We start from the raw sequence: 23,327 nt of genomic DNA on the forward strand, positions 1-23,327 counted from the left end.
ATGTTCCCCCTCGGTTAGTCCATACTTTTTTCGCGAGGTTCCATACTTCCTTTTGACCTATTTCCTTGCATTCGAGAAGAATATGTTTTATTGAGTCTGTTCTGTCGCATGTGGGACATCTGACACGGTGGTCGTAATTTGGTATGTTCTTCCAGAACTTCCCTACTTTGTATCCTCCGTGCATCGCCATAAAGAGGAAATTCCGGGCGTTCCTTGATAAGTTCTTATTTGACTTGAGTGATTTCCAGATCAGCTTCCCAGACGACTTGCTTGAAATTTGTTCCTTCATGTGCGTCACACTCCGAGTCGGCTGCTTCTTGTTGAAGGTTTCAGACCCAAACGCCCCGTGTAGTTCTTCATATCGATTGGTGGTGTCAGAAAACCACGCGAAATAGCTCGACCACGGCTCAAGAACGCGGTGCAAGAACGAAGCAAAGCAGGAAATTCAAGTATGACACCTTCTCGAAGTGAGCTAGACTTCCGTACTAAGGAAAACTTTGTCAGAGCACCAAATCTCAACAAACATCGCGGTTCTATAAAGTCCTCGCCCGTGTCCATGTCTCGTTCTACACCTCTTTCTTTCCCCCCATCTAGTCCTGGTGACTTGAACGCCTCTTTCCACATTACTACTATCCAACGACTGGTTTCGTACTTTCACATCGCTATTCATTCTCCACATTATCATGGTTGTTCTTACATCTCGTGTCGCTCTCATCGCCGCCTCTATCTCGCTCGCTGCAATCTCGAATGCACCTACCGTTGATGGTATTGCGATTCCAGCCGTTACTCGCTCTGAAGTAGTAGCTCGCCACACGTTGGTTCGTAGAGAAAGTCCAGGTTTGGAAGCCGTTATCCGGCGGAAGGGGAAGAAGATGGAGAAGGAGAAGGGCGAGGAGAAGGACAACCTTTCGAAGAACGGCAAGGGACGTCAGCACCACAGCGTACGTTCTAATCCGATCCTTTTTATGTTCTGGATGTTTTTTTAATGGGTATATGCGCTGTTTTCAGAGCGATACGAGAGTCCACAGTGGATCAGAGGGTTCTGACTCACTGCTGCGGAAGCGCTCGCCCGAACAGAAGTTTCTTCATGTTCGTCGCGGTGCTTGGCCTCAACCTGATCATGGTCGCAACTCGCCATCGCGTCGCGCCCCCCCTCGTATTTTTATCACTAGGGGCGAAGGTAATGCTACTCCTGGGTATATCGCATTGGAGGTAAGAATCTCTTCCGTGTGGAGGGCCAGATTCTGAATCTTTTTCCTTTCGAAAGGGCTCCGAAACACGGAAGGACTATGGCTTCTTGGCCTGGAATTCCACAACTGGTGATATAGACGCCTCCGACCAGGCTACGGTTTGGAATCGCATCCCAGTCACTTGCCCGCAAGACTCCGGCTTCCAACATTGTGCTTCATTTGCCATGATCACTACCTCGGACAAGAATCTGTGCATTACGTTCCCTTCAGAGTCAACGGAGCCTTCGCGCTTTCACGGGGATTATTGCCGGGCCGGGTCTATGGCTGGTGAAGAAGCTGCTGCTAATCGAAGTCAGACTTTTGGATACCACCCTAATACTGGCCGTATCGAACCTCTTCCCAGCGGCAACTTCTCAAGCCGATCGACGGCCCTGTGGCGTAGAGAGAGTGGAGAGCAAGTGGCACTAGTCTTCTCTCTCCTTGAACAGAACTCGAGCGTCAACCAGTCGAACATTGATTCATCGAAATCCGATTCCACCTCTGCGTCTTCCGACTCTACTGCTACTGCTGCTGAGACCACCACCTTGACGGTCACGGTGACGGCAGAATCTGAGCCGACCACATCTCCAGCCGACTTGGAAAAAGTGTCGACCGCTTCTACTACTGGTACCGCCTCTCCTACTCAAACGTCTAGTCCACTCGTAGTCAAGGTCTTTGGGAACTCCTCCTCTTCCACGACTGACGGTGTTTCCATGACTACAAGCGCTACAGCTGCCGCTACTACTACAGCTTCTACCAGTTCTGTTGATGGCAACGCCATCGCTTCCAGTATTGCTGCAGAGTATAGTTCTTCCAGTGTCGCTTCTACCACTACTACGGACTCTTCATCTACTAGTACGGATGCTGCAAGAAGGTAATCAAGGTAGTGTCTCCGCGATGTATTGTTACCCTGACTTGAAATTATATACCATGATTTTCATTGCAACTTACAATCCTTAACGTGACAACCACAAGTGAATGTTCTACGCAATTGAAAGCGGGGTATTCTGGTTCCTACCTGTATCGGATGAATCGGCGAACAACCTCGTTGCATTTCCAGTGTCGTTTAACGTCAGGGCCCCGTCGCTATTCTATAAAAACCAAGTCATCACCGATCTGAGCTCAACTCATCGTCCGAAAAAAGCAGATTGGAACACGAGGGGCTGGCGCGGAATGATGCTCGAGCTGCCGAACCAAACGTCCGCTCATTCCAAAAAAAAAAAGCACATCTGCGACATCATCGACCAACCGTTGTGGACTTCAGCTACACACACAAACTGATATTCATGTCCATCTGGACTTGGACTTGCTACTGTCCGACCGGTGGCGGGTTAAAAGATGGTTCATTAGTAGGGGGGATCCCGCCGATACGTATTTATTCAATAAATTATGTCTATCTTCTGCCAGGCCACGCTAGGAGAATAAAAAGAGCGTGTGAACAAGCAAGTTTGGATCCTTCAACGATCAGCATCCTCCTATATGAACACCGTCATAAGGTCCTAGATCATTCAATCAGCATGCATCTAATAACCTTTGCAGTCTAGAGAAAGCTTACCGAAATGATCATTTGGCTCGTGAGAGAGACCCGCAAAGATATTTGGAACGTCTCCCACAGTGCATCGCGTATTAGTGTTATCGTGTCCAGGGCAGGAATTCCACGTATTGTCTTCCTTGATGTGTATCTCTCCATTTGGATGAGCGAAATCTGATGCTCGACCTGGCATGATAGGGACGATGTCTTTTCTATAGACGTTGAAGGAATTTTTCAGTGAGGCTGGATTCGGACTAACAATAACCAAGACCGGCTTACTTGTTGGTGATATGGGTTAACGGGACATGAGAGTCAACAAAGCTCGCAAAATTGGAGTTTCCAACCTGTTGTTGTCTTGGGTTAGGAATAGAACTCAAGGCCGGAGCAAACTACCCACCCGAGGAGAGGCATAATTGACTACTTTAACGCTCGTGTTGGTTGGTAACTGGAGTCGCAGATACACTCCATCAAGCAGAGCCAACGCACCACCCATCGAGTGCCCCACCACCGCTACCTGGTTAGCAGAGTTTGCAGACAACGCTTGGTTTACGGCTGCGAGAACTTGCGTTGCGGTCTTAGCTTGTTCGTCTCGGAATCCATCATGAACTTGGGCTGTAGATGGCACACCAGGGAATAATGACGAGTCCAGCTCTCCATGCACGAAGTTGCCGTCAGTTACTATCGCGCTGCTATAAACCAGTTTTGTGTTTGAAAAAAAGACGAACGACAATGAGATGCGTCCTTACATCTTAGAGAAGTCGGTTCCTTGGTGTCCGACAATAACAGTTTTGAGGGTCGGGTCGTAACCGACATACCAAAACTGGACACTATCACCATTTCCACCGGACGCGACAGGCTTGAAAGTGGGATTGGCCTCACAGTTTGCTTGCAAAGAACGGGAAAGAGTCAGCTTTGTATGACGAGAAGTTGAAAATGGTAACAACCCTACCACCGCAGTTCCAAGCCAACGTAGTCGGAGGCTTACAATAAGCTGCTGCTGCATAGAAAGAAAACGGTTTGAACGTCGCAATCTGAGCATTCGAGAGGGTAGTTATCGATTGACGTTTCTCCGATGTGGGTGATGCCAGCACCACAACGCAGATTGAGAGGAGAGCAGCGAAAGAAGAGAACATTTCCAGAAGTTCGAAAAGGGAGGGCGAGAACGAAAGGATGCTGATCTAGAGTATGGTAGTCCGTGCTGGGGCTTTTTAAGGCATCCTCAAAGGAGAGGGAACCTAGAGTTCGGGATAGGAAGATGATCAAGGAGAATATCAAGTCACATTAGACATCAGCAGTTGTAGTTCGAATCAACTTCAGGGCAGCGTTTTTCATCTTCCCTCCGAGATAAACGAGTGATTGACACCGCAACTGCCAGTCGATGAGAGTATCAGGCGCTACAAGTGCTATTGGGTGTTGGTACCTGCGGGATTGTGTCGGTTGATCTAGGAAGTGGGAAAAACCCTAGCTTGATCCTGAGGTCATGACTTGCAGAAATAGAGACCCAGTGTCTGATGCATAAGAACTTCGACCAACACCGCAGACCCAAGCGACCACTGCCGTTCAGAGAACACTAAAATCACTGATCAACTTCAGATTTCGTATTCAAATGCGCGGCGTAACGCGTAAATCGTTAACATCTATCAAAAATCAGAATGACGGTTTTAAGTCTTTAATTCCGAAACATACTACAAAATCAAACTTGCACGGCCTTGTAAATCAAAATGCGATAAGTAGCACATACCCATGAGCAACGAACTCTTGTCTTTCCCAGTGTAAATTTATCAGGGTACAGCTTTCTCTCACATGACCCACTGAATTCGGGCGAAAATAGAAATAGATCGTCGGCGTGGCTTGTAACCCACTAGAGGAAGAAATAATTCCCTCAGCAAGCAGGCTTCAAATTGAGAGGTGGAAGGTTTGCAAGATGGGCCCGACGCGTGATGGTGGTTCGGTTAAAGAAGGTCGATAAATTTCGGCCGACGACTCCGAGTGCGCGTCGGTGACATCGACCTGCCCTTTCTCTCGACAGTCATTAAGCCAAGCCTGTGTGCGGTTCATCCTCACTATCACCGTTCGGTCCAGAAAATGCGTGCTGCTATTCAAAGAGTGGCGTCTACCTCACTAACGGTAAGTTATCACTTTTTTCTTTCTTTCTTGTTTGTTCGTCACTCATGCGACTCGGATGTATTGTGTAGTCGACGACGAGACTGTTTCAAAGCTCCTGAGGCTTGAAGCTTGAAGCTTGAAGTTCGATGCTTGATGCATTGATGGCCCTGGTTTGAACCGAAAAATTCGTGCGTGTTTTGATACCCCTACGTGAGTAAACGATTTCAGCCTGGACAGACGATACTGTTGGATAAAGGTAGCTGTTCATCAGCTTACACCTGCGGCATCGACGCCGCTGACAGAAAAATGAGGAAACGAGCCGCTACAGGCGAGAAGGCGACGTCTCGTATCTCAGTTCACTCTTCTCGCCAACCAAAGGAGCTTTCATCGCGCCATGGTGAGGATATTCCGAATTGCAAGTCATCTGTTCTTCTCACTACGACTCATCGCAGGCTTTGGATCCATCTCAGCTCCATTCATCCTTTCTCGAGGGCTTAGAGAGGGATACAAATAGGAGACGTTCAAAAGTGCAATGCATATCAGATATGGTGTAACGCGTTTGTGGTTCGTTGGGAGTCAATGGTGAGTATTTCGCTCATAAACGAAGTGAGCCTTTGACTTCCATCTCTTTCCTCCTTCTCACGTTCCACAACCTGTACGGGTACCTGTAACCCTTCACAACAGACTCCCAAGATATGGAACCTGAAATTTAGAATATCAGCAACTCGAATCATGGAATCTACTCCCTCTATTTGCCTATCTGTCGATCAGTTCAGAAGGAAGCATTATTTTCTAAACTCAATCAAGGAACTCTGAGAATCCCGTCTTGATTCATCCTGGAACCGCCGGCAGTTGTCGCGCAACGGGCGCTTGATACTCTCATTCGACAATCGTTGACAGTTGGGGTATTGCGATGTATCACTCATTCAGGTCTTTTTTAAGGGCAGGTGATAAACTATAAATAATGTTTACTCCCTCCGTCTGTTCATCCACATCGCCTTCCTTTCTGGATCAGCACCCTATCGTCATCAACCGAGCGCTTCCCTGAAGCTCTTGTTGATTCGAACTGCTGCAACTGCTGATATCTGTGACTTGATATTCGCCTGATCATCTGCCTGACGAATGTCGGATTCACGATGGGTCCCTTTCTACTATCCTGAATTTCGGTTTCTCGGGTCCTTCCCTCAAGGATAGCTTAAAAGTCCCACCAAGGACCATCATACTCTAGGACAGGCTTCCCCCTCCGTTTTGAGCTCTGGCAATGTTCCTTTCTTTCGCTGCTCTCCTCTCAATCTGTGTCGTGGTGCTGGCATCACCTACATCGGAGAAACGTCAATCGATAACGATCCTCTCGAATGACCAGATTGCAAAGTTCAAACCATACACTTTCTTTGCAGCAGCAGCTTATTGTCAGCCTCCGACTACATTAGCCTGGAATTGCGGTGGTAGGTTATACTATCCAACTTCTCATCACAAAGACCTGATTCTCTTTCTATGAAGCAATCTGTCAGGCCAATCCCTCTTTCAAGCCTGTCGCGTCCGGAGGAGATGGCAAGGCTATCCAGTTCTGGTATGTCGGTTACGACCCGACTCTCAAGACCGTTATTGTTGCGCATCAAGGAGGCTTCAAACCGCTGTGAGTTAAAGGCGAGAATCTGAATCGTGTATATTTCTTGACGATTGCATCCAGCCAGGCGAAAATAACAGACTTCAAGGCCGCCCAGTCAAACCTGAACCCTTCCTTGTTCCCCGGTGTCCCATCCGCGGTCCAGGTTCACCTCGGATTCAAGGAGGAACAAGAGAAGACCGCACTAGAAGTCCTTGCATCGGTGAAGAAAGCGTTGTCCGAAAACTCTGCCAATCAAGTGACGGTAGTGGGACATTCACTTGGTGGCGCTTTGGCTACTCTTGACGGAGTCTATCTGCGACTCCAGCTGCCGTCCAGTACAAACGTCACGGTGATCAATTATGCCGCGCCTCGGGTAAGTACTTTCTCTCGTATTTTTTTGCACTCAGTACTAAAACACGACGATAGGTTGGAAACCCAGACTTTGCGAACTTCGTCGATTCTCATGTTCCGTTCACCCGGATTACCAATAAGTAAGCCCTCTCGTCGCCAAACCTATCTCCTCAGCTGATAGCCTTGTATGTAGGAAAGACTTCGTTCCTACCCTTCCAGGTCAAAAATTCTTCAGTCCAAAACCTTTTGCTCATCCGAACGGAGAACTGCACATTAACGCGGATAATACGTGGGCTTCCTGTCCTGGTCATGATAACCCTGACAAGCAATGTACTGTGGGATCTGTTCCGATTTTCGCATTGGGTGTCCTTCACGAAGGAGTGGATCATCGTGGTGAGTGTCTTGAAACCAAAAAGGTCGTTGGCTCATGCTGATCGTTTATTCAGGACCTTATGATGGTGTTCGTATAGCAGCTGATGGAGCATGCAAGTCGCCTTAGCAAGATCGTAAATCCTCATGGTCAATTTCAACGTCTTTGTTGCTACTCTAGCCTACTGCGTATCCTCCCTCCGCCCAAGGCGCTTACGACGGCGTACTACATGTATTAGTAGAAGGAAAGTTACATCGAGTTACCTCCGTCCACCTACAGACCGTGCCGCAACATTCACGCCACTCGGAGGGTGAGGCTTTGAGCAAGGATGGACCGACGTGTTTCAAAAGTGTAAGACTCGAAGGTCATCAACAAGTTACCACAGCAGTTAATATTTCATCACGACGAGAAATTGACGAGGATTACAAGTTGCTTAGCTTTGAGTCCTTGCTATTCTTACTATTGAGTTGCAAAAAAAATCGTATACGTGTTACAAATTCAATCTACAGCGAAAACACCTCTGTATGAACGCTCACCCCACCCAACTCAACGCCTCTAGTCAGACCCAGAGAGGCAACCGCGTTCGAAGCTTCTCTCGTCAAACTTTCTGGCCCTGACGCACACACCGCTACGCCCCCACCAAGCCCGGCCCACTGGAGCTTAGACGAAGTGGGAGTAGTTTCCGGGTCCGGAGGCGTAACTAGCTCCCTCAACAACTCCTTCACTGACGGCCTCTCGAGCGTCACGTCCATATTCGGTATGTCAGGGACCTCATCAGGATTACACAGACAAGTCACATAGACCGATATATGCAAATCCAAATCCAGCTCAACGTCTGTATCCTGTTGGCGATGGCGGTGACGGTCATGTACCACCCCCGCGATATCCCCCAATGCGGCAGCAAACCACTTGAGATACCCAAACGACTTGACACACCACGCAAACTCGATCCGTCGAGTACGTTCTCCTCGTTGTCGATTCAAACGGATACAACGACCGACGATGTCATCCAGGAGGCCGAGTGTGAATGTAGCCCCGGATCCACCGGCTACGAGCAATACGCTCTCGTATTCACCGAGGTCGATGGACGAACCGCCATAGGGACCGTCTATCATCACATGAACGGGTACAGGCGTGATAGCTCCTTCGCAACTCCCTTCTTGCTTGGTTTTGGGTTCAAGCGAAGTTAAAAGGTTCGTCGAGTAGCTTTCAGCGGTAGCGTACTGATTCAGAGCTCTTGTCCAATCACCTGTGACTCTCGCACCTAGGAGGATCCCACTAGGAATGCCATCACTAGACCGGAGACAAGAGGTTTCAGGTGGTGCAGACATGATGGAAAGAGGATGGGATTCGAAAATGCGGCCGGAAAAGAAAACACGGAGCCGGATGTGTTGGCCAGCTTCCCAGCCTGTGTCGCAGTGCGGAATTCGGATCTGTAGATGAGATGTGTTAAGTGTCGTGAGGCCTAGTGAGTAAAGAAAAGATAATTACCAAAGTCATCTGCTCGCCAACCGCAGCCAACGTAGCGTCTTTGATTCGATACTTGAACAGCCTCAGCAGCATATCAAACGCATAAAATGCTAACGGAGGGAATATCCATGGGGGCGCATAAATCGTGTGGTAACAGATCGTGACGAAGAACGCCACGAATAACAGGACACTATGGAGCTTTCTGAGAACGAAGGAACTGACAGAGAGAAGTAAACACTTACTGTATAACCCAGAATACCTCATAGAACCACCTCCTCACGGGTCTGAGGGCCGTCAGGACAATGGCACACAATACGCCTAACGCTGCAACACCTGTCGTTTCCTTCTGTTGCCCCAAGATCGGCAAACCGAAGCGAAGGTGGTTCTGAATCCACAGAGATCCATGAATGACAGCGCCTACGAACATGGCACGACCGGACCATCGGTGGATGTAGTTAAGCTTCTCGTACCCGTGGCCTGGGCCAAGTAGGAAGGACAGCATAGAGTTTTTGGTGGCGAAGAGGAAGACGACGGGAAGTTGAGCTATGGCCATGAAACCTATTGAAAATGGTTAGACGTTAGCACAGTGAATATCTGCCAACTCAAATACAAACTTGCCTGCACGATTCGAATTTTCTTCGAGGATAGAGTCTTTGACGATACACACGACGACAGAGACGGCGTATCCGATCAATAGGATGACTATTCAAAAGCGTCGTCAGTTCGCGTCAACTCGGATAACAAAAAAGTAGAACTCACTTTGTCCTACATTGACCCCAAGTCCTGGCGCAGACCACAACAGCACCGAAAAGATAGTGGTCAAGATACCTTCCACTCGAGCCTGCAACAGACTTCTCTCCCGTCCCCGTCCTTGTCTCTGATCCGTTCTCCATTTCCTTGGCGGAATCTTAGGGGCCTTCTCCGATCCAAGTTTCTCTGACCCTGATCCTCCATCATCCAAATCATCAACAGGCGCAATCGTACTATACGCATACCCAGCATACCTCTCCCCAACTCCAAACAACCCAGCGAATGCCCTCTGATTCCGTATTGACTTCACAAGATATGGCAACGAGAAGGCAACAGAGGCAGAGAGAGCAGAACACCATACGATCGTGAATGTGCGTTGCCATTTAGGGTCTTCTTCGTATGAGCTGTTTGTGTTTTTCAAGTGAGGTCAATCATCAATCGTAGAATCGAACGAGAAGAAGAACCGTACTTGTATAGTTGGAACTCTGGCGGAATAACTGGGGGTGCACCAAAGTCGCCCATCGCTAGGATGAGTTGTTCTGGGAGGGATGACCACTGTAGAGTAGAAAGCGGTCTTTCCAGACCCGGTATGGTATCACTTTCATAATATTAATTTCACTTGTTCGGCTTGTTGTCAGCATGGGTGTAAGAGGACAAAAAAATTTTCTATTGAAACGTGCGCTTGTGTGAAATTCAAGCCGTCAGCCACCATGAATGTATGTATATGTCAGGACATCTCCCAAACTCGATAAAAACGGAAGTTGTATCATGGATAAGTAGATAGCCATGAAAATACAGATAGTTTAGGGGCTACGTGCAGCTTGCTAGACATGAGCAACAATCCTAGATCTCCCAAACAACGTCTCTCCAACCCCCAAACCGATCACGATCGCTATCAAGAACGACACTTGAAACGTCCTGTAGCCCATGAGAATCATGGGAATAAACCAAGTAGTAGCACTCACATAACAGCCAACATGAGAGCGAAACCAATGGCCGCTTGCCCGGCTTGCATGATTCCTCGCACGATATCATGAGCTGGAATGAAGGGTACAATCGTTCGCATCGTGACCAAGTCAAGAACCGAGGGAGAAGGAGCGGAGCGGGAAGTGCCTTTCACTTTCTTATTGATGTGAGAATCCGAGTTAATCTTGTTAACGTATGCTATCTGGGCCCTAAGCTCCGGAAGTGTGCCGTTATGACAAGAAGCACGGAGAACTAAGAAAGAACGGTTGCACACCTTTTCCCCCAATGTGCCTCCATGATACCCCTACACCCAGCCACCCATCGATCAACAAGAGCCAGTAAGAACAGTCCAATGCAAGCTCCGACCATTGCCCCTTTACTTTGAGGTACCCATCCTTCGAACCACAGGATATCACCAGGTGTGAAGTGAAAATACATCAACATATGTCCGCTGGCGAGGTCCATAGGCATATCCATCGTCATGTCCATGCCATTGATATCCTGGGCTAGACACAGTCTTGCGAAGAAGAGAGAGGAGAGAAGCGAAATCGCAGCGGCCATCGTAGGGCGGATATAGTGATCACTGATGGTGGTCGGATGTAAACTTTTGCAGGACGGCGTAGGACTTTTTGGCGATTGGGATTGGGGTTGTGACCAGCTTATGTAATCACAAATGCTACAGGGGGCCAAGCCAAATCCTCCCATCCGTCAAAATACAGATTTTGCCTGCTGGTTATGTGGCCTAAAAGCACCACGAGTAAGATAATTACTTTCCAGAGTAAAGAAGCAGAACATACCCTATGTCAGGGCCACCACTGGCGGCATTCTCTCTTTCTTCGACCAAAATCCTGATCCAGCTCTTCACTGACAACAGCGACCAATGACAACGGTCGAGTTCCCGAGTCATTCCCCGAGTCATGAGGCTGTTCGGTACCATGCAGCAACGACAGAAGCCCCGGCGGGGATGGTGGGCTTGTAGGTCGATGATATGGAACCATAATGGTGACCCTGGGCTCCTGAGATAAAATGTTGGCTCATAGATGCCATAGGTCGACGGTAACGAGGGAGGACATTCGTTAACCAACATGAAGATTCGAAGGAGAAGATCGGCGACGAGACGAGCGACAGCAGTTACGAGTCAACAATGATTCTGAACGAAATTCGACGAGGTCAATCCGTGAAAAGAAGGTTAGATCTCGACATGGAAGCCACATACCTCAACAATGTTACCCCGAAACAGCCAACATGGCCGTCGATGAAAAGGCTTCGTGTAGGCAACTCATGAAGAGAAGAAAAGGGAATAATTCGGGGGGGGGGTGCTGAGGAGATCGTGACGGTGAAAAAGTAAGTGGATAATGCGGTCTTGAGGAGCACGAGGCAATTTTGCGTGTGTGGGAAAAGAGTCATTTTTCTGATTGGCTGCCCGCCTCGTGACCTTTGGTAAGCCTGCCCTCAACCACCTATAAAACCCTCGCTATGTTATGCTCGTTCTCTAGAGCGGCATCGTCGAACTCCCGAAGCGGTCTCCTTTGTGATATTTGGCTCAGGCGAGAATGCTTCTTATGCTTCCCAGAGGGCAGAACGCTTTGCTTTTCTCGTGAATAATGCTGAATAGATTCTGAAGTGGTATGCAGTGTATATTTGCCGACGATTTCAAATTCTCAATCCAACGACAAATGCTTCACTTACTCACTGTTGGTCCCAATTTGAAGTAGAGTAAGGTAGATATGCCCATGCAACCGTGATGTCAAATTATCCGCCACTAATATGCTCGGGTTTCCAGATCCATCTCGTCCATCGCAATACAACCGTTTTCGGAGCCCTTGGTCGAGCACTGCTATTGGCGTAGTTTCTACGTGTTCGTGATACTCACAATGCTGCTTATGGTTATAGCCAAAATCGTTACCTGCGCTACATATGTACGCATTACCCGGTGAGTAGGAACTACATTTGATTGATCCGTATAAGTAAAGCGGTGCATCCGTAGAATATGACCATCAATGCTTCAACACCCACCAGTGCCCACTCCAACTGTCCACGGGAGACGAATACTCGTGTTTTCCCTAGTGATTTGGTATCCGCATGTTTCGCCACATACTAGGCTGTCCGGTTGCTCTGGCAAGTGACTGATGGTATCAAGACTCAAAGAAAAAACTCACTGGTGTAATGAAGTGCCTCGAACGGTATAAAAGCAAAGGTTTTTACAAGACATCGACATCTCTCAACCACAGACATGAAATCTTTGCATCTTTTACTACCTTTGCTACCCCTCGCCTTGGCTGCCACTCTCGGGAAACGGGCCAACCCGCAGGGCATAGATGTTTCTCACTTCCAACCGAATGTCGACTGGGCGAAGGTCAAAGCGAACGGGATTTCATTCGCTTTTATGAAAGCGACCGACGGAACTAGTACGTTTACCTCCTGTCCTTCCTGCGTAAACGATACCGGACAATTTGCTGACTGGTATCTAGCGTTCAAGGACCCCTCGTTTTCGTCTCATTTCACTGATGCCACCAATGCTGGCCTTATTCGTGGAGCATATCACTTTGGCCGTCCAGATGCAAGCTCAGGAGCTGCGCAAGCAAATTTCTTTTTGGCTAATGGGGGTAAGCAGTTTCATTACTCAGGCTCAGTTCAGCGCAAACAACTAAGTCGTTCATAGGTGAATGGTCCGGTGATGGAATCACTTTCCCTGGTGTATTGGACATTGAGTGTAAGATCCATTCATGTTGTGGTGAACGAACTGATGTCTAACGACACGTGCGAAACGGAACAGTTAATCCAAATGGCGCCAATTGTTACGGTCTGAGTCCCGCTGCCATGGTCAGTTGGATCAAGGATTTTTCAGATACGTACCACGCAAAGACCACTAGGTGAAGGCGACACCTTACTACTTCAATCTATTCCTGATACTGATGCGTTATCCTAGGTTCCCGAGTGAGTGGACCGTCTACCCGTATTTGTGACGTTAGAATTTACACGTCTGCTACGCAGTCATCTACACAAACACGAACTGGTGGAAAGAATGCACCGGCAATAGCGCAGCATTCGCTTCAAATCCACTTTGGATTGCTCGCTTCACGACTGCCGCTAGCCCTGGTGAATTGCCGGCGGGTTGGCCGTGAGTTCTTTCGTCTTCTATTTAAATGGTTGAGCCAAGAGTGAGATCAAATATTTATTAGAACCTTCACTTTCTGGCAATTTGCGGATCATGGTTCCAATCCTGGCGATGCGGACAATTTTAACGGTGACCTTGCAGCGCTCAAAAAGTAAGCAAATCCGCTAGTTTTCAGAGACCCGGTGATTACATCCGAAACTTAATCCTGGATTGTAGGATCGCTACTGGATAGTTGCTTCTTGAGTCAGGCCGATATTCTTCAAAGTGGAAGGTGGGGTAGTAATTTACACATTAGTTCTTATTCTTTAATGATACTATGATCCTTTTCCTTTGTTTTGAATATTAATATATAAATTGCTTCACATAAGGACGCGTGCTAAAGGAGTCCCAAAAGCCTTCCGCCGGCAGCTCATGTTCTCAAACCTGCAATGTACCCTGAAGTTTTCGGAAGTGACCAGGATACAATGACAACAATCGCGAGCGGTCTTAAAAGCTTGCTGAATTTTAACGGATGGCGCGAGTATTCATAGACTCAGAAGAGTGTCTGGGCGGTTCGGAGCAGACTTGGCAGGAATGGTTGAACAGTCTGATGACAAGAACAAGAACAACATGTAGTTACCCGTATATTCGTTCCAGAGTTCATGAACCCAGTTTTGTAATTGATTTTGTTCGCAAATGCAAGGTCAGTGACTCAGTATCTGCATAATTTCTGAGAGAAATGGAAGACCGAAATTGAACAAAAGCAGCGGCACGATGAGCTTAATATCCAATACCAAAAATGCTCACCTGGATATTCCAGCCCAAACTTTCCGCCTTCCCTGAGACTTGTTGAAGCCTGTTGAAGCTCATTGGAGATTGTAGAGGTCAATGGAGTGTAACAGGAGGGGGGCACATTGGGTAGTATGTCCGATCCGTTGACCCCCATTTTGGACCATTTTTGGTACATACTTTTGGGTCAATTTGGGTAGGTATTTGGTACATTTGGATCGGGTAGGTGAATTTTGGTCCATTTTGTGTACATAACCGATACAACCTCGTATCTACCGTACCTGATCATTTTAAGGGTACTATATTGTAGAAGAATCGAAACAAACACTAAGAACAATTGGAGGAGCTAATCTGACTCGCCGTCTCTGTCTTCAGAGCCAAACTCGTAAGGTATGTTACTCTTGCGAGGCGTCCGAACCCTCGCACAGAACAGATCCTGGTGCGTGGTTGCATGGTGGACGTTGCGGTGAGAAAGTGAAAGGTAGCACTCAGGTTGAAAACAAACCCAAGGGCATATAAATCCGGTACCCAGGACAACCCCGATTTTTGGTACATACGGATCGGACTTGGCTACCGACGAGCCCATTTACGCACATTAGGGATCGTAGGTGGTACTCAATTTGGGTCGTTTTAGGTACACTAGGATCGGAGTGTCGGCCAAAATGAGACCCGTTTTTGGTACATCCCGGATAGGACCGTCCAGTGTATATGCCCCCCTCCTAGTGTAACGAAGTAGACCGTGACCTGATTGTGACGGAGGATCGATCAGGATAAGATAGTCAGATGCGCGATAAGATTCCAAGTCCGTCGTTTGCGCTCAAGCATCTCTCCGCCTTCTTCTCGTTCCCGTCGAGAATTTTCAACAGTCTTTCCTAGCCTGTCATAAGCAGCTATAAAACCCTGATTTTTTTCACGCAATCACTCCTCCAGCAGCATCCTACGACTTTTACTCACTCGAACTTCTCGATAACTTCAAGAGACTGAGCAGGACGCAAAACTTGCGCAGACCTCCTTCCCACTTCCTCTCAGAGCCCTTAAATGACACGCGTACAGAACTACAAATGGGCGCAGACCGCGACACAGTTTCAGTTCGTACATCAGCGTCAGTCCTCTCATGCTATTTGATTGCGGTTCGAGTCTTGGTCTACACGTACGACCTAGGGCCTCGGATTCTACTGCCGTTTTTTTCTCCAATTAACTCAGAATGAGTTGTTGGTACCTCTGAACAGCGGGTGCGAGGTGGATGCGGAGAACGATAAGGCCCGAGGGACACCCCGTGCCTTCTGCATCTACCACTGGCCCTGGCTCTGAGAGACACTAGTCGCTTTCTTCAGCAGCAGAAGGAAGGAGAATCTCTATTTCAATGATACGGCAACTTCCGCTCTGGCTCATCAAGTTCACGTCAAAACCTCCTCCATCCAGAACACCCCGGTAACGAAAAAAGTACGAGGAAGAAACCATTCAACCTTGATTGTCCTCGCTGCTCCTGCGATTACCACCACCGCGTCGGGCAGTGAGCCTGAGCCCCTCGTGATGACTTCGTTAAGGGCGATCGGATATCCCTTGCGCTTCGTTCGGAGGAGTGCGGTTCATCGGTCGAGAAGAACGCCAATAGTTCTCGAGATAGAGAATGTTCGGGGTGAAGTTGTCGATGATATGGGGACTTTGGAGGTTTGTAGGTAATAAACTGATAGGAGATGGTTGAGCTGGTTTTTTTACTTTTCAATTCATTATCTTATGAACTTTACGACGATACACGACACTCTTACGACGTATGTGTATATTTTCTCCTATGTTCAAGCCGTATTTATATTTATTCATGAATGTCACTGTCATTCGTCGTTCCATCAATATGAATTCATGGCAAACGAACGGCCATCCCTGCATTCCATTTGCCAAGTTCAATCAACGACCAATCAAATATGAATGCAAGTTCAACGGTGAGGTAAGTACTGGCGACAGCGTCCAAAAAAAGGGGAAGAACGAAAGCAAATTACAAAGAGGAAAGAAGTAAAAAAGGGCACGAAGGCAATTACAAAGGGAACATAAGTGATACAGATAAATAACAAGCCTGAGCATAAAAAAGAATCCAAAGGGGAGAAAGAAAAAAGAAAAAACTGTTCAGTGACGAATGAGTTTGAAGTACAATATGACAAGCACAACGATGACCAGCACGACTCCGAGGCCGCTGAGTATGAAGCGTTGCTTGTACATCCTGAGAAGGCGAGAGTGAAGAATGTGAGCGGTGCAGTTTGCGGTCAAGGAGAGGCCGGGGGGAAACATACTGCCGAATCATATTCTTGAGAGTTTTAGAGGCACGGTCGATAGACGTATCTGCTCTTTGAAGCTGAAGACGGCCGCATTAGAGAGAGAAGAGGACGCAAATAGACGAGAACAGTCGAAAACGCACCGTATCTCTCGAATTCTCAATCCTCTCCCTATCCTCCGCCAAATTCCTCAAAATATCCGCACCCAAAGTTTCCGTTTCCAACGCTATCCTCGTCGCATTATCAAGCCGTCTACTTCCATCAGTCAAGATGTGCGTGCCAGCCAGTAACGTCGTTCGTTCGTCGTCGTAGGGGTCGTCTGACCTTGCAAAACTTCCACCAGGGCCAAGAAGCTCTCCCCGAGAGACTTTGGCATGCATATCCTTCGCAACTCGTTTTAACCTGTTCATGTCGATTTTGGACTGTTTAAGCCGAGCTGCATATTGTGGACGTATGGAAGCTGGGATTCCTTGAACTTCGATTTCGAGTTGAGATACCTATTTTTTTTTATTCGTGGTCAAAACGTTGGAAGTTTGAAAGGTTCGGTGGAGACGTACCAGATCATCAGCTTCGTCTAGTTCGATTTCTACCCTTCGCAAGGTTGCTTTTCTTTGTTCTGTGTGACGTGTTGGAGGGCGTAAGCACTTGGTAGAACCATATGCATGGCAACGTACCTCCATATTGCTCTAAAACCTCTTTGTCTAATTTATTCTTAACACCTTGGATGATATGTTCGAAATCTCCGTGGTAGGCGTCGAAAAGGCCTGTGGGTGTTTCGTCCATTGGTCGTGACGACGTTGGATGACAACCCTTGCCGGAGGAGGACAAGGACAGGGGTGGGACTGCACAGGTGGCTGACTGATGGTATATTGACGAATAATCTCTACTCGAATAATCTCCACTCGTAGGATGGCGAGATGGCCGAGCGGTCTAAGGCGCTAGAATCAGGTCGCAGAATCCTTTGTCAGATAATCTAGTCCTTCGGGGCGTGGGTTCGAATCCCACTCTCGTCATCAGCGGTCAGGCTAGTTTGTTTTGGAGTCTTAACTGATGTAACCCTCGTTGCGATCCTGGCGATCGATACCAGTGAAAGCAGGGTCTCCGATAGTATTCATTTTCAGCAGTTCAGTAAGTAATTTTGATCTCTTCAACGGAACTTGAATAGTATTCCATGAAAGAAAAATTAGTCTGAGTACATAAATGAAGACTATGATACTTGTGTTATAGATCGGAGTGGAAAGAAATAAAAAAGCTCAGTCGTGGTAATGACACAGTCCGTGTGTGACAGGAATAAAAATTACAACCTCGTAGGGTAGAAGAAACAGAAGAGGGGACGACGCATTGTCATGAAGCCCGAATCGGCTCTGCTATTCGAATAAGCACTCGAAAAATCAAAGACAACGCGTCGTGAACTTACTAAAGTACAGAAAGGAAACCTTCGACTGGAGACTCGGAGTCGGATAAATTTAATTTTCACTTTCTTCTTCCTTCTTGCAGCAATTGCTTTGACAATGTGAGCCAGATGCCTGCAAAACGGTTGCAAGATGAGTTTCAAAAGAACGAGATCTAAACAGAAGTCCGCGACATACAGCAAGATCAGCAGGAACGAGAAGAGAGATGAGAGCGTCGAGGAAGCTGACGGCGAAGACGTTCTTCATAGTCTATGACGGTGTAGAGTGGCAGTAAGGTTTTGTTGTAATAGAGTCGAGTTTAGAAGCCGAGAAAGCTGAACTGAATTGATTTCTGAGGATTCTGGAGAGCTGGAATCCGCACCCCCCAACGTTCTTATACCTCGAGTACGCGAAGACACAATTAATGAATTTCCTCGGCCGAGCGGGGCAACACGTCAATTGTGCACTCTAAAACAAGAGAGAAATTGACGCCCATCGTGTTTCCGTGGAGAAGAGCGCAATGATGGCTGTATTATCCGTGGAATTCCGGTATTTTTAATTGACTTCCAGCTTCTGCGCTCTAGGCCGTTCCTTGATAAGGATAAGTAAGGGCTTCCACTAGGCCTGCCCCACTTTCATCTCGGAATATGGAGAGCGCATCATCGTCGCTAAAACGCGCTAGCAGCCGTCAATGGTGTTGCGGCGATTTACTCTGCATCTTGCATGATACACGTTGAATGAGGCCAAACCCAAACAGCGTGCTACCAGAACCCTTATTACGATCTCGCGAACTAGAGAATCCCAAGTCGTTGCACTCAAGTCATCGATAAAACGAATGCGCTTCAGCTTCGACGGAAAGCGACGAAACACCCCATCAACCGAAAAGGAACATCCATGACAAAGGCCATCTTTAGAGCATAAGTCCACGGATATCAGGAATCATTATCCGAAACAACCGCCCTGCCTACCAATTGACCGACGCCGCCCTGAATGATTGAAGACTGGTTGACCGCAGTCACCGACATTCAGAATGACGCAACCAATTGAAAGTGTAGAGATCAACTCGGCGATCTGGGGGCGGAGCTTTCGCTCATCATCCTCTTCCAAAGTGACGATGGAATGCACTTTGTCAAGGACCATCATAAATCGGCGTAACACCACGACAGCTGAATTTTGTAGGTGGATCTGCGTGGAGTCGAAGTGGAGAGGAAAGTCGAAGTACGCCGGAAGTGGAGCTTTAGATGAAGCGTCATCATCGAATTCCAGGGCTAGTTTTAGATGACTGTCCGAAGTCGCCTTGGACCTTCAGGAACAAGATACAGATTTTTGTGAGAAACCATCTCGATCTTTAAACCGAGAACTCGAATTCTCTCGCGCAGCCCAGGCCCCAGCGTGAGCGCTGGGGTAAATACCATCGACTCGTCGAGTTTATGAGAAGGGAAAGACCAAACGAAGCCGAACACGAACAAGGGAACGGATATCGACTGGGGAAGGTCGTCTCAAAGGAAATGGATTCTTTGAAATGGTCCGTTGACGCCCCACGGCCAGGCGAAACTCTCAAAACGAAAGCGTAAAAGACCTTTTCTAAGGTCCAATGTAGTCGAGTTGAACATTGGTAGTCTTTCCTGAGTGAATTGACGAGCGGAGTGTGCATCCGTTGACGAAGGGTATTCGTATTTCAGGCAATGACGGCGGGGAAGGGGGTATGAAATGGTGACGACTATCGAACAGAATATATGGATGTATGAATTATTCAGAAAGTTTTTGATTGGCCATCAAACGATTTCAAGGGAGTTGTCGTCAGATGGAAAAATGGAAAGGATTTGCCCTGAGAACTCGATTGGTCTGTTGTAACTTGTAGCCTTGACATCGCAGAGCTGGAGTCATTGTTATCCATTTCTGGGGGCGAAAAGAAACGTCCACTTTGCTTGAAGGGATAAACTGTTGGATTGAGATCAGATCTTGGGCTAATTCCGAGCTCGAGAGCGACTCACTGATCCAGCTCAGAATTGGCACATGCCTGTTTCGAATTAACAAAACCACACTGAGCTATATTCTGCACGAATACACCCTCGCCATAGTATGGCAATTACAACAATGTAGCAACCATTATAGTCCGTACGCTGAGTCGGATTGGGAGTGACCAATTCTTGGAAATCGTGTGCGGCGGGAAAAACTTTTAAAGGCAATGAAGTGCCATCCAGAGCAGCCAATCTCGTCATGGATGGTGGAAGAAGTGGTGGTGGGGAAAAAGACTAAAAGCCAAGTCCGCAGCAGGCCCGTGAGTAAGCTGTAAGACTAATTTTGCTGATAACTTGCACCATGACAGGTTCATTAACTTCCGGATACTTCCTAGTGACGCATTGTGAGGACAGGCGATTTAGGGACGATGGGTGGTCGACTGGGAGGAAGGCAATTGCACCGCCACCATCGACTCCTGGCTCTCACCGTCATCATGGTACGCAAGTTCAGATTTTCAACGTAGAGATTGTGCTCATGCCTGAAATTCAGCTCTAGGATCCAAGTATTATCCACCCGACTTTATGGAGAGAAACATGGCAGTCCCAATCCTTACAGAGGTTGGTCGCAGCATCATCGGACTTGTCCCAAGCTCACTTCACCTCACCAGGCAAACACGCGCTGGGCGACAGAGCTCGAAAGATTGACCAAGGCATTCTAATTGTCAGATTTGAACTCCCTAACATTTGGTGGTGCGTATCATATCCTCGAAAGACGAGGACCAGCACTCGCATCAACTTTGCAGTGGGACATGCAACGACCATATCGGGATGGGTGTGCGCTACAACCCCGAAAGAAGAAGATAGGGAACTACTACTCGACGCCTATATTCTCTTTCCGGTGTAAATGCCATCTTTGTTCTGGTTGGTTCCAATCCACATGGATCCAAACGTAAGTTTTGGGCTACAATTGGATCCTACCGTACTCAGCTGGTCCCCGCATCCAGAACACGCGTTATGTCGTTTTCTCAGGAGCGAGGCAGAAAGATGAGGAGTGGAATCCAGAGGGGAATGGGGTTCGCCATACACGGTAAGTGAGTTCAGTCTGTAATCCTTGGCCCGTTGTGCTCACAGACAGTGTGGAGATACTGATGAGAAAGCGGAGAACGCGGACCCCCTCGCTGCATTGGAAAAGTCAACATATACGCAGAACCACAATAAGAATGACATCAGCAAGGTACATCGAACAGTTTTTCTTAGACTTTCCACACGAACTAATCAGTTTTGGCCGGTGACCCTCAGCTTAACTGGAGGTATCCACCTCGCATACATCTTTCATAAACTCACAGGATCCCGCCCGACCTGTCCACTTAGACTGGAGGTCACCAGAAGAAGGCTCAAACCCTTCGGCATAGTTCGACAGCGCTTTTTACTCTCTTGTAAGCAGGTATGAGTTCGTACAGTATGGCGACTTTTTGGCGAGACGGCACTTAATATGAGCTTTTCTATAGGCTGTAGTGTTGACGTCATCGTCTCTGGGGGGAACTGAAGTGTAATTATGGTTGAAGGAGCTATTCTTCTGTAACCACTCGAATGAGATGTCTCCTTGATATTTTCGGATCACCCTCCCCTTTCGCCCACTGAACGGTGTGTCTTTGGCATAAACAACCGTGAGGTACGTTCTCTATTCTCTATTGGCTTCGGTATTCACTTGGAATACAGCCACCTATCGGTCTATCGTTCGTCACCTCGGTCAGCCTATCTTCCGATCTCTTTTCACGACCATGTAGTCAGTCGCCTCTCAATAATCCCTCATCGGCTATTAGTTTATAGCATCCATGACTGTGACTTTGACTATGACACCATCGGAGTATCTAGGACAGTTTCCCGGTTTCTGATGGAATAACGAGTGGCAATGCCTCCAGCATTATGGATGAACTCACTCCCTCATCATCAAACTAGTAGCAAAAGTATAGATTGACGAAGGTATCTATAGAAGTATTCAAGGGCCGATTCGGAGTCAAGACGCGACGAAAGCTATCACATGGCTATACAGGACCAAGTACAGACTCTGCGCGATCAATTAATCAGCTCCCAACCTTTTTTCGTCCACTGAGCGGTGTGGTTACTGTCTCCCTCCCCATAAACAGCCGTCAAAGCGGGGCCGGAATATTCTGCAATGATCGTGCTGGTTTTCTGAGCCTCTCCAAACCAAAGCACCACGGTCTCGATCGGCAAGATATCGACGCTGAAGTTTTGTTCAAGAGATTTGCTGATGAAGAAGGGATTCGAGAGATTAGCTGTTGGGTTGGATGGGTCCCCGGTGTAAACGGCTGCGGCAAAATCGGTATCGGCATCCATGTTGGAGAACGTGAATGGCTGGCCTGGAGTGACAGGGTTCACGCCGTTGGTGATGTTGCCGCTTCCGTTAATCTTGATCGCCTGACCGTACCTGTGGAACCTACGACTTGGATGCCTGGCTGTAACACCCGACAATCAACGTTGATATCGATTCAGAGACGTCCACTGTCAAGGTTAGCTCACCTCCACGGTTTCTGACCCAGCGATAGCGTAGACTGGTCGCCATGCGAACTCGTTGTTAGCAACGTACGCCGAATTACTCTCCCAAATCACGTTGGCTTGGGATTGACCCTGCACCAGTTTCGCAAGGAAGAGGTAGTAGCCCTGTTCCTTCAGGAAAGCGACTTGGTCGTCATCGATATTGACTTTGAGAGTGAGTGACATCGTAGATGGTCGAAGCGAGGTTGGTGTAGGAGACTGATGAGTTCTTGGGAGGCTACAGGTGAGCCCTTTTATACTCTCAGAGGCACTTGTAGACTGCACGGTCTGTGGCAGTAGTGAGGATTATGACCTAGCCGTCGCCGTTTAATCTTCTCAAAGTTCTACTCGCGATTCCCTCTTCGTGCTTCCTCTCTCAAATCCTAATAGATTTCTTCGCTCGTTTCATATTCCCGAGGACTTGGATTGCAACAGTCCCCCCCCCCATCGAAATCGAAGTTCTTTCAAGAAATTCACCTTTCGTCGCGGCGCTCCCCGTCCCGCGGGTGCTGTCGAGACGATGTTAGTTTGGAGCTAGAAGTTTGAGTGCCAACCGGCGAGCACTGGGATGCTAGACAAACCCTGTTCGGATCGATCACGGTAGCTCGCGTTTTTAATTTTGAAGGATGCGAACTTGAAGGCAACGTTCCTAATTCAATATCTCTCATTGGTCTGAGTACAGCGCGTTGAACGAGGGTAAGCCCCGTGTCGACACAACATACGCTTGATGCTCAATATCCGTCAAACTCGCTTTAATTTCTTCATCCACCTCACCGGCGTAAAAGTATAGAAAACCACTACGGTTCTTCAAGATTGTAGGGAGAGTTCTGAAACTAATAGACCAAGTGCGCTAGTGCCAGTAATGTGCTTCAATTACTTCACGT

General features: G+C 47.8%; 10 protein-coding genes and 1 non-coding gene across 11 annotated transcripts; 6 read left to right on the top strand and 5 right to left on the bottom strand.

Moving 5' to 3' along the window:
• Window positions 1–509: 509 nt before the first annotated feature.
• Window positions 510–2,170, top strand: E1B28_007931 (uncharacterized protein). Its single transcript, XM_043152716.1, has 3 exons — window positions 510–941; window positions 1,009–1,212; window positions 1,268–2,170. The coding sequence occupies exons 1-3, from the start codon at window positions 684–686 to the stop codon at window positions 2,105–2,107; spliced, it is 1,302 nt and encodes a 433-aa protein (XP_043010802.1). The 5' UTR covers window positions 510–683; the 3' UTR covers window positions 2,108–2,170.
• A 462-nt stretch (window positions 2,171–2,632) lies between these two features.
• E1B28_007932 (uncharacterized protein) lies at window positions 2,633–4,739 on the bottom strand. Its single transcript, XM_043152717.1, has 7 exons — window positions 4,447–4,739; window positions 3,710–4,397; window positions 3,507–3,645; window positions 3,158–3,449; window positions 3,040–3,104; window positions 2,785–2,972; window positions 2,633–2,728 (listed from the first exon to the last, which is right to left on the bottom strand). Exons 2-7 carry the CDS (start codon window positions 3,891–3,893, stop codon window positions 2,694–2,696), a joined length of 903 nt encoding a protein of 300 aa, XP_043010803.1. The 5' UTR covers window positions 3,894–4,397; window positions 4,447–4,739; the 3' UTR covers window positions 2,633–2,693.
• Window positions 4,740–6,127: 1,388 nt separating this feature from the next.
• On the top strand, window positions 6,128–7,325 carry E1B28_007933 (uncharacterized protein; the record flags this gene model as incomplete). The annotated part of the gene is made up of 6 exons (XM_043152718.1): window positions 6,128–6,311; window positions 6,367–6,502; window positions 6,557–6,848; window positions 6,902–6,966; window positions 7,020–7,219; window positions 7,273–7,325. 6 exons carry the CDS (start codon window positions 6,128–6,130, stop codon window positions 7,323–7,325), a joined length of 930 nt encoding a protein of 309 aa, XP_043010804.1.
• A 248-nt stretch (window positions 7,326–7,573) lies between these two features.
• Window positions 7,574–9,994, bottom strand: E1B28_007934 (uncharacterized protein). The gene is made up of 6 exons (XM_043152719.1): window positions 9,886–9,994; window positions 9,426–9,820; window positions 9,285–9,368; window positions 8,909–9,224; window positions 8,688–8,856; window positions 7,574–8,629 (listed from the first exon to the last, which is right to left on the bottom strand). Exons 1-6 carry the CDS (start codon window positions 9,936–9,938, stop codon window positions 7,700–7,702), a joined length of 1,947 nt encoding a protein of 648 aa, XP_043010805.1. The 5' UTR covers window positions 9,939–9,994; the 3' UTR covers window positions 7,574–7,699.
• Window positions 9,995–10,065: 71 nt separating this feature from the next.
• E1B28_007935 (uncharacterized protein) lies at window positions 10,066–11,729 on the bottom strand. Its single transcript, XM_043152720.1, has 5 exons — window positions 11,599–11,729; window positions 11,180–11,532; window positions 10,657–11,124; window positions 10,382–10,591; window positions 10,066–10,334 (listed from the first exon to the last, which is right to left on the bottom strand). Exons 3-5 carry the CDS (start codon window positions 11,085–11,087, stop codon window positions 10,241–10,243), a joined length of 735 nt encoding a protein of 244 aa, XP_043010806.1. The 5' UTR covers window positions 11,088–11,124; window positions 11,180–11,532; window positions 11,599–11,729; the 3' UTR covers window positions 10,066–10,240.
• A 198-nt stretch (window positions 11,730–11,927) lies between these two features.
• E1B28_007936 (uncharacterized protein) lies at window positions 11,928–13,732 on the top strand (the record flags this gene model as incomplete). Its single annotated transcript, XM_043152721.1, has 11 exons — window positions 11,928–12,103; window positions 12,166–12,315; window positions 12,370–12,500; window positions 12,555–12,790; window positions 12,854–12,988; window positions 13,045–13,095; window positions 13,159–13,255; window positions 13,312–13,319; window positions 13,377–13,503; window positions 13,565–13,651; window positions 13,717–13,732. Exons 4-11 carry the CDS (start codon window positions 12,616–12,618, stop codon window positions 13,730–13,732), a joined length of 696 nt encoding a protein of 231 aa, XP_043010807.1. The 5' UTR covers window positions 11,928–12,103; window positions 12,166–12,315; window positions 12,370–12,500; window positions 12,555–12,615.
• Window positions 13,733–16,389: 2,657 nt separating this feature from the next.
• Window positions 16,390–17,318, bottom strand: E1B28_007937 (uncharacterized protein; the record flags this gene model as incomplete). Its single annotated transcript, XM_043152722.1, has 5 exons — window positions 16,390–16,483; window positions 16,554–16,615; window positions 16,679–17,032; window positions 17,093–17,151; window positions 17,210–17,318. 5 exons carry the CDS (start codon window positions 17,316–17,318, stop codon window positions 16,390–16,392), a joined length of 678 nt encoding a protein of 225 aa, XP_043010808.1.
• A 128-nt stretch (window positions 17,319–17,446) lies between these two features.
• On the top strand, window positions 17,447–17,548 carry E1B28_007938. Its single transcript has one exon. It is a non-coding gene; the product is annotated as a tRNA-Leu (tRNA).
• A 2,700-nt stretch (window positions 17,549–20,248) lies between these two features.
• Window positions 20,249–20,606, top strand: E1B28_007939 (uncharacterized protein; the record flags this gene model as incomplete). The annotated part of the gene is made up of 3 exons (XM_043152723.1): window positions 20,249–20,384; window positions 20,438–20,505; window positions 20,556–20,606. The coding sequence occupies 3 exons, from the start codon at window positions 20,249–20,251 to the stop codon at window positions 20,604–20,606; spliced, it is 255 nt and encodes an 84-aa protein (XP_043010809.1).
• Window positions 20,607–20,696: 90 nt separating this feature from the next.
• Window positions 20,697–21,225, top strand: E1B28_007940 (uncharacterized protein; the record flags this gene model as incomplete). The annotated part of the gene is made up of 4 exons (XM_043152724.1): window positions 20,697–20,836; window positions 20,892–20,974; window positions 21,030–21,121; window positions 21,187–21,225. 4 exons carry the CDS (start codon window positions 20,697–20,699, stop codon window positions 21,223–21,225), a joined length of 354 nt encoding a protein of 117 aa, XP_043010810.1.
• Window positions 21,226–21,963: 738 nt separating this feature from the next.
• On the bottom strand, window positions 21,964–22,629 carry E1B28_007941 (uncharacterized protein; the record flags this gene model as incomplete). Its single annotated transcript, XM_043152725.1, has 3 exons — window positions 21,964–22,268; window positions 22,337–22,364; window positions 22,429–22,629. 3 exons carry the CDS (start codon window positions 22,627–22,629, stop codon window positions 21,964–21,966), a joined length of 534 nt encoding a protein of 177 aa, XP_043010811.1.
• Window positions 22,630–23,327: the final 698 nt, after the last annotated feature.

This window comes from Marasmius oreades, chromosome 4 (assembly GCF_018924745.1).
Source record: "Marasmius oreades isolate 03SP1 chromosome 4, whole genome shotgun sequence".
NCBI classification, from domain to species: Eukaryota; Fungi; Basidiomycota; class Agaricomycetes; order Agaricales; family Marasmiaceae; genus Marasmius; species Marasmius oreades.

What these genes read in the sequence shown, in the direction of transcription:
- E1B28_007931 (XM_043152716.1), top strand. Translation starts at nt 684, where the DNA reads ATGGTTGTTCTTACATCTCGTGTCGCTCTCATCGCCGCCTCTATCTCG. An exon ending in AGGGACGTCAGCACCACAGC is followed by an intron (nt 942 to 1,008) that starts GTACGTTCTAAT and finishes CGCTGTTTTCAG; the next exon opens with AGCGATACGAGAGTCCACAG. An exon ending in CTGGGTATATCGCATTGGAG is followed by an intron (nt 1,213 to 1,267) that starts GTAAGAATCTCT and finishes TCCTTTCGAAAG; the next exon opens with GGCTCCGAAACACGGAAGGA.
- E1B28_007932 (XM_043152717.1), bottom strand. Translation starts at nt 3,893, where the DNA reads ATGTTCTCTTCTTTCGCTGCTCTCCTCTCAATCTGCGTTGTGGTGCTG. An exon ending in TTAACCCATATCACCAACAA is followed by an intron (nt 2,973 to 3,039) that starts GTAAGCCGGTCT and finishes CAACGTCTATAG; the next exon opens with AAAAGACATCGTCCCTATCA. An exon ending in CGAGCCAAATGATCATTTCG is followed by an intron (nt 2,729 to 2,784) that starts GTAAGCTTTCTC and finishes TGAATGATCTAG; the next exon opens with GACCTTATGACGGTGTTCAT.
- E1B28_007934 (XM_043152719.1), bottom strand. Translation starts at nt 9,938, where the DNA reads ATGGGCGACTTTGGTGCACCCCCAGTTATTCCGCCAGAGTTCCAACTA. An exon ending in TGGGGTCAATGTAGGACAAA is followed by an intron (nt 9,369 to 9,425) that starts GTGAGTTCTACT and finishes GCTTTTGAATAG; the next exon opens with TCATCCTATTGATCGGATAC. An exon ending in AGAAAATTCGAATCGTGCAG is followed by an intron (nt 9,225 to 9,284) that starts GCAAGTTTGTAT and finishes CATTTTCAATAG; the next exon opens with GTTTCATGGCCATAGCTCAA.
- E1B28_007935 (XM_043152720.1), bottom strand. Translation starts at nt 11,087, where the DNA reads ATGGGAGGATTTGGCTTGGCCCCCTGTAGCATTTGTGATTACATAAGC. An exon ending in GAGGCACATTGGGGGAAAAG is followed by an intron (nt 10,592 to 10,656) that starts GTGTGCAACCGT and finishes TCCGGAGCTTAG; the next exon opens with GGCCCAGATAGCATACGTTA. An exon ending in GCTCTCATGTTGGCTGTTAT is followed by an intron (nt 10,335 to 10,381) that starts GTGAGTGCTACT and finishes CATGGGCTACAG; the next exon opens with GACGTTTCAAGTGTCGTTCT.